We start from the raw sequence: 17,301 nt of genomic DNA, 5'->3' as shown, positions 1-17,301 counted from the left end.
TCCCAGTAGCCTCTCAGTGAATTTAGAAGTGTGCCCAATAGCCTCTCCGTGGAAATTGCAATTAGAAGCGTTCCCTGTAGCCTTGCTATGAATTTAGAAGTGCGCCCAATAGCCTCTCTGTGAAGTTGCATTTACAATTGTACCCAATAGCCACTCTGGAAAGTTGAATTTAGAAGTGCGCCAAATAGCCTCTCTGTGAAAATTGCATTTAGAAGTGTTCCCAATAGCCACTCTGTGAATTTAGAAGTGCGCCAATAACCTCCCTGTGAAAGTTGCATTTAGAAGTGTTCCCAATAGCCTCTCTATGAATTTAGAAGTGCGCCCAATAGCCTTTCTGTGAAAGCTGCATTTAGAAGTGTTCCCAAAAGCCACTCTGAAAAGTTGAATTTAGAAGCGTTCCCAACAGCCACTCTGAAAAGTTGAATTTAGAAGTGTGCCCAACAACCTCTCTGTGAAAAGCTGAATTTAGAAATGTGTGCAATAGCCCCCGTCTGAAGGTTGAATTTAATTGTGGGCCCAATAAACTCTCTGTGAAAACTGAATTAGAAGTGTGCCAAACAGCTTCCATGTAAAAGTTGAATGTACAAGTGTGCCCAGTAGACTCTCAGTGAAAGTGGAATCTAGAAGTGCGCCGAATATCCTTATAGTATAATACCATGCCGGACCGAACCGACTAATCTCCCTAATAACCACCTTGTGCAAAACCGATTAAGATTCATGCCCAATACCCTCCCTGTATAAAGCTGAATTAAAAAAAGTGCAACTATTAGCGTGCCCTAATCAAACTCGCTAGTATCACTTAGCCTCTCCGCACTTAGTACAACGCGTAAAAGTGTACACAACACCAGTGAGGTTAAGAAGCGTACCTAAATATCCTAATTATTAGTATGCCTAAAAGTATATCTGTGTAAGGTAGAATTTAGAACTGTGCCCAATAATCTAATATCCCCACTATACAAAATTGAATCTAGAGATAGACTTAATATCATCTCTATGTACAGATGAACTTAGAAGTGCACCTAACTAATAACTAGTAGCATAATATCATTTGTGTACAATTCAACCTAGAAGTGCACCGAATAGTCTAGTATCGTCTCTGTGCAATTGAACTTGAAGTGTGCCTAAATCCATGCCCCACGGAACTTAGAGCTACAATTAGAAAGCCCTCCTAAAATCCACCTAAATGCGCGTACCAAGCATGAGTGCACCCACTTCACCAGAGTTCATTGGAAACGACCACCATGGACCGCCCCTACTTCCTGATCTGCCTTCCCTCCCGTCCCCCCCTTCCCAAACCACCCCACCCTCCTTCGCACTCCCTGCCATTCCCCTCTCTAAACACCAAGCCAGAGGGGCACGATGGCGAGCCAACCACCCTAAGACCACTCCTCCCCTGAACACCACCACCGACCAGCAATCGTTAACCATGCCCGCTCCCATCACTATCGTACCTGGCACACCCTGCCCTGAAATCACCCACTCCCTGCCTTGTCCTCACACCCCTGCCACCTTCGCCCCAGGTCCGCACCCTTTCCCCTCCCTAAAAACGGCACACCTAGCCCTTGCTAGAACCGAAGCTGCATCCCTCTCCCCCTCTGACCCCACTACCCTCTCTCACACCCCAATCGCAACAAGGAAACTAAAGAGGAAACCTTCCTGGTCCCTCTCAATTTCTCAGCACTCTTCGCCTCACCTGTCTCGACCCACCACCTCATTCCCGCAATCACCTCCTTCCCCCGCGGCTTTACCCTTCCTGAAACCCCTCTCCCTCGATTTCTCATCAACTGCAACTGAAACTCCTAACCGCCCACACCCCACCTTCAAATCCCCCGAATCAAACCGAATCATCCTAACACACCCAGCCAACCAACCCCGCTCAAATTTTTCTGCCCGCCCATTATTCCCATCGAGCATCACCCACCCTAACCCCCTCCCTCCTCCACTCTCTGCACCACCACCCCCTCCGACTCCACCACTGAGACCAACCTCGCCTGCCGATGTGAACTGCATCCTATTTAATGCCCGATCCGTAGCAAAAAACAGACACTGCATCTTCGACCTCCTCGCCTCTGTCAAACCAGACCTTGTTTTCATCACTGAAACTTGGTTCTCAGACGACTTCGCCCCAATAGCTAATGAAGCCGTTCCCCCTGACTACTCCCTCATCCAACTGAACCGTCCCTCCAGAGGAGGGGGAATAGCATTCGTCTTCAAATCTCTCTTCCACGCCTCAATCATCGACAACCAACCTTCCATTCCTGCCTGCGAATCTCTCCTTGTTAAACTATCGATCTCCCCATCGCCCTCATACAGCTTCCTAATAATCTACAGGCCACCTGGCTACGATGGACAATTCGCAAACAACCTCTGCGACTCTATTGCCACCCTTCAACTAAACCATCCCAACCTCACCCTTCTTGGAGACTTCAACATATGGCTCGACATCCCCACGAACCCTATGACACACTCTCTGGTTGACGGTTTAGACGCAATTAACCTCCAACCCCGCTTAAATGGCCCAACTCAGTATAAAGGACACACTCTGGATGCCATCTTTAGTTCCAACACTCTGATTCATCTAAAACCACCCACCCCTATCATCTGGTCCGATCACTTTATTCTCTCATTCACCTTTCGCTCACCCGACCCCCTTCCCGTTCTCGAATCTGAACCTCCAAATCTAGGCAAATGCTGGAAAAAACTAATAATCACCCCGGACCTAGCCGAGGCACTCCTCCAGTCTCCACCACCTACCAACCCTCTCATCAAATAACTAACCCCGGACGCCTTTGACTCATGGCTCAACGCATCTCTGATGCGGCTCGCACCCCCGTGCAAACCATCAGCCCGCCGTGGCCTCTTCCCCAAATGGTTCACTCCTGAGTTGAAGATCACTAAAAAACTATATATAAATACCTAGAAAGCAAATGGCAGAAAGACAAAACCCAGGAGAACAGGGCCACCTTGGCCCGCCACCTCTATCAGTACAAGGCCGAAATCCGGAAAGCAAAAAAAGCCCACTACAACTCACGAATCCTAAACTGCAAAAATCCACGCAAAAAACTCCACAAAATCATCTCCGAATTCACCAATCCGGCCTGCACCACGACCGTCCCGACCCCCTCACAATCATTGTGCGACTCACTCTCCCTCCACTTTTACACCACGGCTCTCGAAAGAACAAAAACCCTAACCACCAAACTGGCTCTCTTACATACACCAGGCAATTTTCCGCCCGTACCGCCCAGCCCACCAGCTGGGACCTCTACGCAACCAACATTCGAATCCTTTAGCCCAATATCAACAGAGCAATTTCTCAAACTTCTATCTGCCCGCAAACCATCTGGATCGCCGCTCGACCCTTGCCCAGCCACAACCCTCAAAGAAATGTTCACATCCACCTGCGCAGGAGAACACGCAAGATCCATCAGAAATGCCTCCCTTTCCTCTGGTATCTTACCCGATGCATTCAAAACGGTTCACGTCAAACCTCTAATGAAAAAACCCTCGCTCGACCCTCTCGAACCCAAAAACTATCGCCCCATCTCAAACACCAGGTTCCTTGCCAAACTCATTGACCGAACCGCCTACTCCCAACTAAATGCCTTTGTCGAAGCCAACAATCTCCTAGACCCCGCCCAATCAGGTTTCAGAGCCCGTCACGGAACTGAAACCACCCTAACCTCAATCTGGGATGACCTTAAAATGACGGCAGACTCCGCGGGATGTGCCGCGCTAATCCTGCTCGACCTATCTGCCGCCTTTGACACGATCACTCAATCCTCCTAGACCGCCTCCACTCCCTAGGAATTAGTGGAACCGCTCTTAAATGGATTGCCTCATTCCTCAAAGATAGGTACCAAATAACGATACTCTCCACCTATACCTCCCAAGCCCGACCAGTCGACACGGGAGTCCCACAAGGAGCATGCCTATCTGCCCTCCTATTCAATCTCTACCTGACCACCCTCCGACCGATAATCCGTTCACACAACATCCTGTGCTACAACTACACCGACGACACTCCGCTAATTCTAAAGCTCCTGAACTCAAAACTCAATCTCCGACCTGACCTGCTGCCTCCTTGACATAGAACTCTGGATGACCCAAAGCCACCTCCTGTTAAACCCCTCCAAAACGGAAATCATGGTATGTGGCAACTCCGAACTCCTTCCGCACCCACTACCATGGCCATCCGCCATGGGCAACTCACTGACCGCCTCCAAATCATTGAAAAATCTTGGGTGCACCCTTGACTCTGACCTAACTCTCTCGCGCCAAGTCAACAACATCTCAAAGTCCTGCCACTACCACCTTAAAACCCTTAGACGCATCTTTCCATATCTCTCCTTTCCCAACAGACTCTTTGCCGTCCAATCAATCGTTATATCAAGACTGGACTACGCAAACCCCCTATACCTCGGAATCCATGCGTACCAACTGAATAAACTCCAAAGGGCACAAAACGCGGCAGCCAAATTACTACTTGCGCTTGGCCCAAGAGACCACGTCTCCCCAGCCCTTAAGGCATCTCCCATCGAACACTGCATAAAACTGGACCTGAATATCTTCAAGACAAACTAAAACCCTATCAACCCCCACGCACCCTAAGATCAAGTTCAGCCGGCCTCCTAGTCATACCGAAAACAAACTCAGTCAGGCTAGGCGGAGCATCATTCTCAGCCTTGGCCCCCACGCTATAGAATTCACTCCCACCCCACATCCGCCTAACTGAGGATTCAATGTCTTTCTGCAAACTGCTGAAAACCTGGCTCTTTCCATAAAACCAACCCGTACCATACCATCCCAAACAGACTAACGACAACTCAATGACATCAATCCAACAAACTACCGATGCGAGAAATTGACAACTAATAACCCTTACCTTAAACTAGAAGGACAAACAGAATTAAACGAATAAAGTAGATCAAAGCAGTATAAGGGTTAATAAGAGTAAATCATACAAAAACAGTAAAGAAAGTTAAACTGCTGAAATGGACAGATTGCATGTGGTGTAAACGAAGTGAATGGCTAGGATGATATGGTTAGAATTGATGGCTGGAATGATATAGTTAGAATTGATGAAGTCGGTGGAACAGATGAATGCACTGAGTCGAAGAATGCATGAGTGGAAGAACAGACAGCTATATAGCGAATGAGTGTAGAAATCAAAAGAATAAGTAAACCGGATGAGTTTATAGAATGGATGAACACGTTGAACAGAAGAGTGTGTAGAGCAGACGGGTATGTAGTGCGAACGAGCGTGTAACACGGATGAGTGCGTAATATAGACGAGTGTGAAGAATAGATGACTAAACCGAATGAGTGTGTAGAACAGATGAGTATGTGGAACGGATGAGTTTGTAGAGCATGTGACAGCTCCAAGGCATAGTCTGCAAGTTTCCGCAAGAGAGGCAAGTAAAGCGCATGATTGAGAGGATAGCGGATGAACTCGGAAGTGCAAAGCGGATGACTGTATGGAGCAGACGAGTGTATAGAGCGGACGAGTGTATAGAGCAGACGAGTGTATAGAGCAGACGAGTGTATAGAGCAGACGAGTGTATAGAGCAGACGAGTGTATAGAGCAGACGAGTGTATAGAGCAGACGAGTGTATAGAGCAGACGAGTGTATAGAGCAGACGAGTGTATAGAGCAGACGAGTGTATAGAGCAGACGAGTGTATAGAGCAGACGAGTGTATAGAGCAGACGAGTGTATAGAGCAGACGAGTGTATAGAGCAGACGAGTGTATAGAGCAGACGAGTGTATAGAGCAGACGAGTGTATAGAGCAGACGAGTGTATAGAGCAGACGAGTGTATAGAGCAGACGAGTGTATAGAGCAGACGAGTGTATAGAGCAGACGAGTGTATAGAGCAGACGAGTGTATAGAGCGGACGAGTGTATAGAGCGGACGAGTGTATAGAGCGGACGAGTGTATAGAGCGGACGAGTGTATAGAGCGGACGAGTGTATAGAGCGGACGAGTGTATAGAGCGGACGAGTGTATAGAGCGGACGAGTGTATAGAGCGGACGAGTGTATAGAGCGGACGAGTGTATGGAGCGGACGAGTGTATGGAGCGGACGAGTGTATGGAGCGGACGAGTGTATGGAGCGGACGAGTGTATGGAGCGGAAGAGTGTATGGAGCGGAAGAGTGTATGGAGCGGAAGAGTGTATGGAGCGGAGGAATGTATGGAGCGAATGGTGTATGGAGCGGAGGGGTGTATGGAGCGCACGGGTGTATGGAACGCACGGGTGCATGGAGAGGATGAGTGGGCAGAGCTGTTGAAGACATAGAACAGACGAGTGTGTGAGATTGAATATATAGAATAGGATATCGCTGTTGGATGCGTGAAAAGCACAAGTGCTTAAAGCGGATGAGTGCGGAGAGGGGATGTGTCCATGGAGCAGAGGAGTTCGTGGAGCAGATGAGTGCGGATGAGTGCGTTGGAGGGGTGTGCGCCCAGAGGGGGTGTGCGCGCGCAGAGGGGGTGTGCACGCGCAGAGGGGGTGTGCACGCGCAGAGGGGGTGTGCACGCGCAGAGGGGTGAGTGCGTAGAAGGGGTGAGTGCGTAACGCGGATGAGTGCGTAAATTTAAGAGAAGCGACTAGAAGGCAAGAATGCGCAAACCGGATGAATGTGCAGAACGGATGAGCGAAAACAGGATGAGTGTGTAGAACAGATCAGAATATGGAGCGGATGAGTAAGTAGAGCCAACGAGTCTGGATAGCTGATGAATGCGGAAGTGCGGAGAGTGTGTTGATCGCCTGAGCGGACGATTGTACAGACTTGGCGAATGTATGGAGTGAATGAATGTAGGAAGCGAATGAGGGTATGGACCGGATGAGTGTAGGGAGTGGATGAGTGTAGGGAGTGGATGAGTGTAGGGAGTGGATGAGTGTACGGAGTGGATGAGTGTACGGAGCGGACAAGTTTTTGGAACAGACGGTGGAATGGAACGTATGGGTGTATAGAACGCATGGGTGTATGGAGCGGATGAGTGCATGGAGCGGATGAGTGCATGGAGCGGATGAGTGCATGGAGCGGATGAGTGCATGGAGCGGATGAGTGCATGGAGCGGATGGATGCATGGAACGAATGGATGCATGGAACGGATGGATGCATGGAACGGACGGGTGTATTGAGCGGTTAGGTGCAAGCACCCAGCAGATCGGTGTATGAGAGGTTAGATGTATGCAGTCAGCAGATCGGTGTATGGAGAGGTTAGGTGTATGAAGCCGAGGGGAGTATGGAGCGGATAGGCGTATGAAACGGATGAATATATGAAGTGGATGTATACTCAGAGTAAATGAAGGTATAGGACAGATGAGTGTAGAGATGAATATATAGAACAAGATATTACTTCTGGATGCGTGAAAATCACGAGTGATTAAAACGGATGAGTGCAGAGAGGATGAGAGCGTGGAACGGTTAAGTGCGTGGAGCGGGTGAGTCCGTAGAGGGGGTGAGTGTGTAGAGGGGGTGAGTGCGTAGAGGGGGTGAGTGCGTAGAGGGGGTGAGTGCGTAGAGGGGGTGAGTGCGTAAAACAGGTAAATGCATAGCACGTGTGAGGGCATAAAGCGGATGAGTACCTGGAGCGATCAAGTGCCCAGAGTGAACTGACGCGTCGCGTAGAGCCAACGAGCACGTAGAACGAACGAGCACTGGCGCATCCAGTACTGATGAGTGCTTAGAATGGATGAGTACGTTGAGCTACTGAATGCGTAGAGCATGAAGCAGTCAGGAGTGCATGCCTGGGGCAGTCAAGAGTGCATGCCTAGGGCAGTCAAGAGTGCATGCCTGGGGCAGTCAAGAGTGCATGCCTGGGGCAGTCAAGAGTGCATGCCTGGGGCAGTCAAGAGTGCATGCGTGGTGCGGACAAATGGACAGTCGTGTGGCCGACAAGAGCGCATGCGCGGAGCAGACTAGACCGCGCAGGGCGGACCAGAGTGTATTGGACCTGACTGGGGTGCATAGAATGGATAGCTGTTCACGGTACGGACTGGAACGCATAAATATTGCGTGACGTATATAGTATGGTTTAGAATGAAAAGAACGTTTGAAAGAGCATATAACTCATCATATCACACCACCATGCTTACTCTCTCTTTACATCACCACTCAACTAGAACACAGAGATACTATGACACCATTCGGTATCTCTCTATCATACCAACATCCGCCGCTCACCCCACATCATACTAAGTTGACACTGCTGGTCTCACACCCCCCAGCCAGGCGTTCTCCTCAAGCCTAACGCAGCCGCAGCCGTTCTGGATAAAACCTTCCTGAATGAACACATTCTCCTGACCTCTCAACCACCACACCTACCGCTAAGAAGCAGCTACTACACTGATATCGCACGTGCTGCACACATACCCGGTGCTCACATGCACCTTTTGACTCTCTCTACTGATTTGAACTTCGGTTCCCAAGGGCGTTCAACCTACCAGCGCCTTCAGACCACACCAATGGTATATAAGGCGCTATATAAATGCAAAATAACATAACATAACATGAATATCGAAAAAAGTATGCAGAAAAGATTTCCGTCCCTTATGGACACTGTCAGAGAACACAGGAGTGAAACTGAAGATGTTGCAGGTTTGTAAATTGAGCGATTTGGATGCACTTGCCTCTTCTCCAAGACTTTCTTTGTTCAGCTTGGCATCAGTTGTCTTGATATCCTTTTCCCAGTTTTCCAAATCCTTCAAGAAATCCTGAAGCTCTTCAGCATTTTGTCTCATCTGAAGCTGCAACTCCAGGGCTTTGTTTGGAGAAGTCATTTTGTCACAATGTTGATAGTGGAAGTGTCAAACCTGCTTAAGAAGAAAAGAAATGTGCAAGTAAATTAAAGTTGGTGTGAAACGAACGCTTCATTAAATGGGTCATTTTCTTATTAATATTCCATCTTGTTAATGACACACTATCTAAAGCCTATTTACCGTTGGGATAATTCATAACCTATGCCTTACGAGTATTTTAAGTCACGAGGCACCTTATTAAGTGTTTCAGAACACAAGCAAGTCACTAGCAAGAAACTCGGTCAGGCACATTTTCAATTAGGCCCAGTGAAAGTAAAAGCTCAGGAAATGATCATATGCTAAAGCAGACACGTTTCAAATATAGGTAGCTTGCTTAGACAAAGAAAGACACTCCTCAGCGGTGATCAACAATCAGAGGTGGATCCATCCTGCTTGAAGCTGGTCGATGTGATGAAGGCTTTGGGCGACTGAAGGTCAAAGGTGAATAATGGATCAGAGACCTAGGCCACCTGCTATGCACCTTCGTGCTTCCAAGATGCCATCAACATTTCGGTGTGGCACTGGACTGCAAGAGTGCAGTACCTGCTGCATTTTTACGTATACTTGTGTAATGTTATGTTTTGGGTTAGGGAGTAAGTGCACCAGTCCACCAGCCTTCACCTATCCTTGGAGGGAAGCCTGACTGCTCTGCCATTGTCACCCACATCGGGTTTCATCCAAAAGATGTACCGAACCCGATCTGGCCCATACGATATACGATTTAGCATCCTCCCCAGTGGGCAATTAAACGACTACCATACCTCAATTTCCATTCCCTAGCCATCAGTAATTAATGAATAAAAATCATTGGTAAAGACTCAATGACAACTAATGCAATAAATGTAGATATATTTTAAAAGAGAAGTGTTCAACCTCTGTAGGCTAGAATTCTTATGCATGTAATCCCAATCCAATGAAGGTAGAACAGGGGCATGGTCGGAAAAAATAATTATAATCTAATGTAGACTATGAGTCACAAGGAGGCGTGCGCAAAGTTTTCATTCCGCTATCGGAATTCTCAAAGTTGCCAACTACTTGATGGTTTGCAGGATTTGAATGCCGAGGTAACCGCTGTTCTCATGATCGAGGACTTGAACGTAGCCCATGGCCCATATGGGGCCCGGCTAGAAAAGGCGACATGTTTGTCCCCAAAGGGCAAAAACATAGAACTAAAGACACAGACACCAGGGTTGAATTAAGTACTTTATGTTGTGTAGTGTTTGTGTTTCCTTTGTGGGTGGGTGTTTAGATGTTGCAGACTAATCAAAAAAGCCCACCATGGGGCTGGGTGAAATGCTGGAAAGACGAGATAAAGAAACAAAGGGACAGAACTCCTCTGCCCAGGTATGGACTGTACAGGGGAGAAAAGATTCAAGAGGTTTTGAAAAGAAAAGCATTACCAAAAACAGTTGAGATGAGAAAAGAAAGAAAAAACAAGAGAAGAGCGATAGCAGAGGGGAGAGAAAAGAAAGCCACTCCCTTGGGGGACCGTGGTCTCGAACGTCCCCGATCCTGGGCCCAAGGATCATTTATATGGCAGGCCACGTGAGGTGAGCTTGGTAGCCATGAGCCCCAGTACCTACGGGCCGTTGCACCTGAGGGCCCGCCCCAACAGCCTGCCGATCTGCTGTAAAAAGCACCAAGGCCGATATAAAAGGTTTCAAGGAGCAGGAGGGCTCCCCCGTCTCTGTTGAATATTTTAAAAGCTACTGAATGGATTTACTCCAAACCAGTCAAGTAAATTAAGTCAATGCTGAGTGCCCAAATTGTTTCTTGTTTGGACCAAATCTGCCAAGTGGTTTTCACGCTACAGCTGTTCAAAAACTGCACTTTTTCTCTTCAGCAAAACAAATGGGCTGAAAACAAACTGTGGTGTTATAATTTTCATTTTATAACTGTAAAACCACTTTTATTCAGGGTTTCTGTGTGGATATGGGAAGTCTGTTGCAAGTTTGTTTGGCAGGCATTTTTTATTTTCCTTTGTTCATGCTCCCGGCGCGAGGTTTGGCACTGGAGACACAAGGTATGCTCCACGGGCAGGGGGAGCGAGCGTACGTGTGAGGTGATTTCACCTCAGAGCGGTCAGGAGCTCCCCTGCCGACTCACACAGGTGGAAGATCCCCGGGGAAGATAAAGCCCAGGGGGGATCCCTGGGAAGAGCTCCGGAAGACAGGAGAGGAAGAAGAGAGGGCACACGGAGGGCTGTGACACCTTTGTCTTGAAGGCCTGTCCTGTGTGCCCGTTCGCTCCACAGCTTTCATCTTGCTCTCCCCTATCCAGGGGTGAGACTGCGAACCGGGTCGGGAGCCGTAAGAGGTGAGAGTTGATGGGTGTGTGGGCTCACACACCGGCGCTGCAGTGAGGGACAGAGCACATCCTATTGTGAAAATACATCCGTTTTCTGTCATTCTGTGTTAGCCTAACGCACACATTAGAATGTGCCATTCAGCTGCCATTTTGCTCACTTTATGGGTTTTCATTTCACATGCAGGAAATTATCGCAGACCGAAAGGCTGGCAAACGCGTCTCTGCGGGGAATGCTTAGCTAATGGAATTTGCCAGCTACAAACCTTGAACAGGCAGGCACGGTCAGTAAATTGTACAAATGTGACGCAGAGCAAAGCTCCATGGTGAATGGCTTTGTTACGTGAGTCGTAAACTATGTATTATTTCACCCGAAGCGGATTCTGAAGTGTACTTAAGGCTGTCTGTCCCCCATGTGAATTGCTCAACTTCTCTATGACTGTGCGCAGACATAGATGACTCTGGTTCCGTTTGAAGTGAAAATAAAACTTGTGTCATATATTTGTTTCGTGACGGGTGTGTTCTTCATTTATTTGCAGTAACTGCGATTTGAGACATCCCCAGAGTCAGAACCGAGAAGAGGGAAAGCATGAAGTGGTGAAGGGTGGTGAAGAGAATGGATAATTTGTACAGCATGTTCGCTGTATCAAGTGCATATTGCTGTTTACACATGGGTTTACCATGTTGGCCAAGTCCAGTCAGAGGGGGCATATTAAACAGTGTGTGCGGAATAATCATAACACGCGCTTGTTTTGTACCGACGGGCCTAAATGAGTTATACAGGGCCGGTCATAGAAAGCACAGAGTAAAACCTTTATTTCGTAGCCTCTACATGCATTGCTGAGGGGATTTCACCTCAGGCAAGCATCAGGGGCCCCTCCGGCGGCCCAGGGTAGATCTGGGTGTGTGTGGGTATGGGCTTAGGTTAATACAAATGCAAAGGGAGTCCAGCACTCAGTACAGTTACTGAATTGATGCTATTTAATTATTTGTCAAATGTGAGTCAACATGTGCCCAACAGGCTTCCTCCCAGAGTACTGAATTGATCCCATTTAATTATTTGTCAAATGAGAATGAACCTGCGCCCAACATCCATCCTCCAAGGGTACTGCATTGATGCTATTTAATTATATATTTTCTAAGGTAACGAAATTATGTAATTTGAATCTGTATTCCTTTCATGTATTAACTGAGAGTGCCCCATCCTAGGGGCACAGAGATGAAATGTTACACATGAAATAAAGATAACCTGTTCAACACATTCAGGTATATAAAAAGGCTGTTCAAGCATTGCAAATGAAATAAAGCTGTATCTGTTTATTTAACCAGGTGCTCAGGTACCACTGTCAGTCATCAAGGCTGACCAACCCTAGGAGAGGGCCTAATCCCCCTCAGGGCACACTGCATATACTGAGGTCTGCAATTGACCTTTACGAGAGGGTTCACAATTTATCACCCTGGGTTTCATTTGCACATGTGTTCAGTAAGGTGTAAGTATCCCGGCTCAGGTCCCATAAAGGTTGCTGATCATTCCTTCATAAAGAATAAAGGGGAGAAACACTGCTGGAGGCACTGCTGAGATCCCAGGGGCCATTCACACTATTTAGCAAGGTCTCTGGTTTATCCAACAGGAGCAATGAATAATACATTGTGGTTTATTACCTTTGGTCGAAAAGGCGCATGAATATGTGTTGCATTGGGTACGCGCCGAAGGGCTCAGTCCCACGGCCTGCTTTAGACTGGCTGAGGTCCCCTTACATATCACGACCGATGAGGTTTTAGCTAGGACTGGTCCCTTGGAACCCATCACTGGGAAAGTGAAAAATGTGGGGCGCATACCTGGTCAAGATACAACATTTTCTATGCTATGTTATTGTGACATTTCCCTTACAGGTAAAACCCTGCCCACTGAGATCCAAGGTGGGGAGCCTTTGATTACCTGCCCCTTCTGGACCTTTGATGCTTGGCCCGGAATATCTCCGCGTGCAGAAGCTATTACACCCAAAGATGCCATAGTCATTGCTGCTGCGATGACTGAGGCCGGTAGAGTGACTATGGAATGGCGATCCCTGTCCTCTTTGGTTAGTGAACATGGACCCTAGACCAGATTACAACCCTTTTCTGGCGAGAAATCTGTGCCTAAAGGAGAAGAGGGCTATGAACTATGGGCATATCTCACTCAGCTTATGCTACACGACTGGAGAGTGTCTGATCCAGAGAATAGACAGCGAGTCATAGAGGTACCGAGAGGGCCTACACTGCAGACGGTACAGTCCCTTTGAGCACTGAGTCTTGTTCCAACTTCCGGCACGTGATAGATGCACTGGAGGGAGCTTTTTGCACTACTGAGCCAGGAGAGGACCCAATGATGAAGTTTCATGTCACCTCTCTGAAACTGGGAGAGAAGTTGTCCGATTACCTGGTAAGGATCGAGCAAATGTTTGCGTCTGGCACGCCATAGAGGAGGAGTAGAGACTTCCCGATTGAACCAGTGTCGGTTGAAGCAAATATTTAGAGGGGCCAAGGAAGCCGCCATACCTATTCTGCAACTGAGACTGCGGGAGAAAATGGACACCTCAATCCAATGAAGAACTACTACGGTCAATAATGGCCCTGGAAGAAAAAACATGTCATATCAATGTCCAGAGCCACCCAACCCAGCAAAAGGCAGGATCTAAGTACAATGCCACTTCTTAGCAGAAGCAGATTGAGGAGGTGCAACAGCTAGTCAGGAAACTACAAACCAAGTTGCTGATCTGGGAAAGCCTGAATGCAAATCAACATCGAGGCAGAGACCTTTTCCCTTCATCTCGAGAAAGAGAGCATCAGGTATTCTGGCGAGCACAAGAGCCTCGAATATTTACACCAATCCTCTGCACCGTTACTACCATGGAGATTTTGCCATCGATGTGGGGATGACAGCCACTCAACTGGACTGTGGCCAAGACCCAGATTATGCCAGAGTAGCAGCTTGCTTTAATGCACTGAAATTATCTCCAGCCTGGGCACTGTCGGGAAACGCACAAGAGGTTGTAGCGGAGGAACAGCTAGAAACTCAACTACAGGAGTAAGCTCCACTGCAACTTAACCTTGCAACTCAATAAGGACACTGAATTCAAGTCTCCACACTAACCAGTAGCAAATTAAGGCTCAGGAGGGTCCCACGGCTGACCACCTCAGTCTGGTTCATGAACTCTGTAACACCAAGGAAATGCTGCCAGAGAACTGTAACAGACTAAGGACTCAAAACAGTCTCTCCTGAGGAATTCCAGCTGGCCTCATTGGGGCCCACCATGACCATCCCAGATGATCTTGAAGAGTGAAGGACTACAGCATTACTGGCTCAAAGGGCAACATTGTATATGAACCCTACTATCGCCGACATATGTTGCATCTGCCCTTAGAGCCGCTGGAGGGGCTTCATCTGATGGGAGTCGGAGATGCTGCCTGCCGATATCTGGGGTATACCTGTGTGAAGATCCATTTGAAGCAAGAAGTGGTCGGAGTGAACGCCACCTTGACCACCCTGGCTTTGGTGTGCACCACAAAGGACTCGAATCTGGAGATACCCCTAGTCATGTCCACCAACTCCGCCTTCTTCAGTACACTAACCAAGATGTGTATGGAGATGGCAGGTCCACAGTTCGCCCAATCTTTGAAGATGCACCTGGCGTGTAAACAGGCCTACCTCATGAAAAGTATGGAGATGGCAGAACAGCCTGAGGGGCCAGTGGGAGATGTGACCACCACCAACCACTGTCAAGCTGACATACCACTCGGCCAGACAGTGATGGTGCCTGGCCATGTGCACCTCCATGGACAAAACAAACAGTTACAGAAGATTAGTGATAGAGGCTCCTGAAGGGGTAGAACTGCCTGGAGGTCTAATGGTCCAACACACTCTGATTAGCGATACTGGCCAAGGAGTGAAAACCATTAGAGTCCCCATCACTAATATTACTGATAAAACAGTGCACCTACCAGGAGTTCTGACAATTGCAGTTTCACCTTCCTGACTCAGTGGCCCAGACGGCTGGTACCAGAAGCATATATCCTCCCTTGGATGCAGGAAAGATAATCTTTGGGGAATCACCATTGTAGGAACGCAAAAAAGATCTACGAGACCAGATGTCCATGCGTGCAGATGTGTTTTAAACCAGTGACTGGGACTTGGGTGAAGCAAAGGGAGTAAAGCATCATATCCATTTGAACAACAGCACCCCTTTCGAGAAAGATCACAGGCGTTAGCACTGACTGATGTGGAGGATGTTTGGCGGCATCTTGAAGAACTGCGGCATGCAGGAATCATATAGGAATCCAGAAGTCCTTATGCTTCCCCCATGGTGGTGGTACGAAAGAAGAACAATGATGTGCGTCTATGCATTGATTACCGGCGTCTAAGCAGCAGAACGGTGCCCGACCAATACACCCACCCCTTGGCCCCCCGACACCCGAGTGGATGAGGCTTTTGACTGTCTGGTTGGGAGCAAGTGGTTCTCAGTCTTAGACCTACGAGTGGATACTATCACATTCACATGTTACCCGAAGACAAAGAGAAGACTACATTTATCTGCCCTTTCGGTTTTTATCAATTCACTCAAATGCCACAGAGGATATCGGGAGCGCCAGCCACATTACAAAGCCTGATGGAAAAACTGTAGGCAACATGAACTTTCTTGAGGTGCTGGTTTACCTAGATGATGTGATTGCGGGAGGACTTGAAGAACATCATCAAGGGTTACTGAAGGTTTTGGATCGCCTCCAGCAGCAAGGGCTGAAGGTGTCCTCAGATAAGTGCCAATTTTGCCAAACCAGTGTAAAGTTTATTGGACATGTGGTGTCAGCTGAAGGAGTGCGTGTGGATCCCGCAAAGATGGAAGCTCTTGAAACTTGGACCCGTCCACAGAATCTGCGAGAGATGAGAAGTTACCTGTGGTTCTGTAATTATTACCAAAGGTTCATGTCAGGCTTTGCCAACATAGCCCAACCACTCGCTGAACTGACCAAGGGCTATCCAGCCCCACAGAAGACAGCAGCTAGCGGGGTAACTCATCCCAAGGTCCTGTACCATCCCAAAGAGAATTCTGGTCAGCGATGGAGTGAGGTGTGTAATCAAGCCTTTGCCAGACTAAAAATAACTCTCTCCGAAGTGCCTGTCCTGGCGTATGCCGGTCTACAACTGCCTTATATTCTACATGCAGATGCCAGCTACAATGGGCTGGGTGCAGTACTTCATCAAGAAAGCAGGGCACAGCAAGAAATGTGGCTTTTGTCAGCCGTCGGTTAAGCCCCCTCTGAGATGCACTATCCCACTCACAATTTGGAATTCTTGGCTCTAAACTGGGCAGTGACTGTAAAACTGCATGACTATCTTTACGGAGCAACGTTCACAGTGAGAATAGACAACAACCCATTGACCTATATCCTGAAGTGGTCCAAGTTGGATGCTAAGGGACATCGCTGGTTCTCAGCCTTGTCCATTTACAACTTCCAGTTGGAGTATCGCCCTGGAGTCAATAACACTGACGCGGACACCCTGTCCAGGAGACCCCCGCCGACAACAGCTCAGAGTCTATCCCAACGGAGATGGCTTCTGTGGCCACTATGAAAGACACTGGTAGGACTGCAACTTTCTCGCAAGCTGAGCCAGCGAGATTTCCTGACTCTCTAGGGGGAACCGATAAGGGGGGCCCTGTGAGATATTGCAATGCAACCAGTCGGATAGCTCCTGAACTGCCTTACCTGACCAAGGCTGAAGACAAGCGCAGTTGAAAGACTTGAAGTATGCAAAGTGATGCACGCCAAAGAAAATAATGCTGAAGGACCACCGGAAAGCACAAACTTGGCCAATCACCAGATCTATCGCAAATAATGGGAATCTCTAGTGATGAAAATTGGAGTGCTGTACAAAGAGTCAAATCCAGGGGCGACTGATAAGCCGGCTTGTGCGCCGGCTTGTGCTCCCAAGCTCCTTACGTCCACTAGCACTGCGCACCCTTCATGATCAACATGGGCACCTGGGAAGCGAACAAACACTTGAATAAGTCCAAAGCCAATTTTACTGGCCTCTCTTGGGCCCAGAAGTAGAAGAGTATTGCCACACCTGTGGCAGATGCATTGCCCGGAAAAAGCTCAGCCTTCCAGCCGCAGCACTTCAGCACCTTCAGAGCTCTGAACCCATGGATTTAGTCTG

At 48.2% G+C, this 17,301-nt stretch overlaps 1 protein-coding gene across 4 annotated transcripts in view; it reads right to left on the bottom strand.

Moving 5' to 3' along the window:
- The window catches only part of RPAP3 (RNA polymerase II associated protein 3), a 280,511-nt gene that overhangs the window by 238,461 nt on the left and 24,749 nt on the right, over positions 1–17,301 (bottom strand). For 2 of the 4 annotated variants that reach the window (XM_069629862.1, XM_069629864.1), the window contains exon 2: positions 8,637–8,822. In XM_069629862.1, coding sequence (XP_069485963.1) covers positions 8,637–8,786 — 150 coding nt within the window. In that variant the 5' untranslated portion in view covers positions 8,787–8,822. The remainder of the gene's footprint in view (positions 1–8,636; positions 8,823–17,301) is intronic. The other 2 variants (XM_069629863.1, XM_069629865.1) reach the window with 1 other exon arrangement.

Source organism: Ambystoma mexicanum, chromosome 12 (genome assembly GCF_040938575.1).
Source record: "Ambystoma mexicanum isolate Mex_15411 chromosome 12, UKY_AmexF1_1, whole genome shotgun sequence".
Lineage (NCBI taxonomy): Eukaryota > Metazoa > Chordata > Amphibia > Caudata > Ambystomatidae > Ambystoma > Ambystoma mexicanum.
Note: the sequence above shows the minus strand (reverse complement) of the source record. Positions and strands in the feature narration are given on the sequence as shown.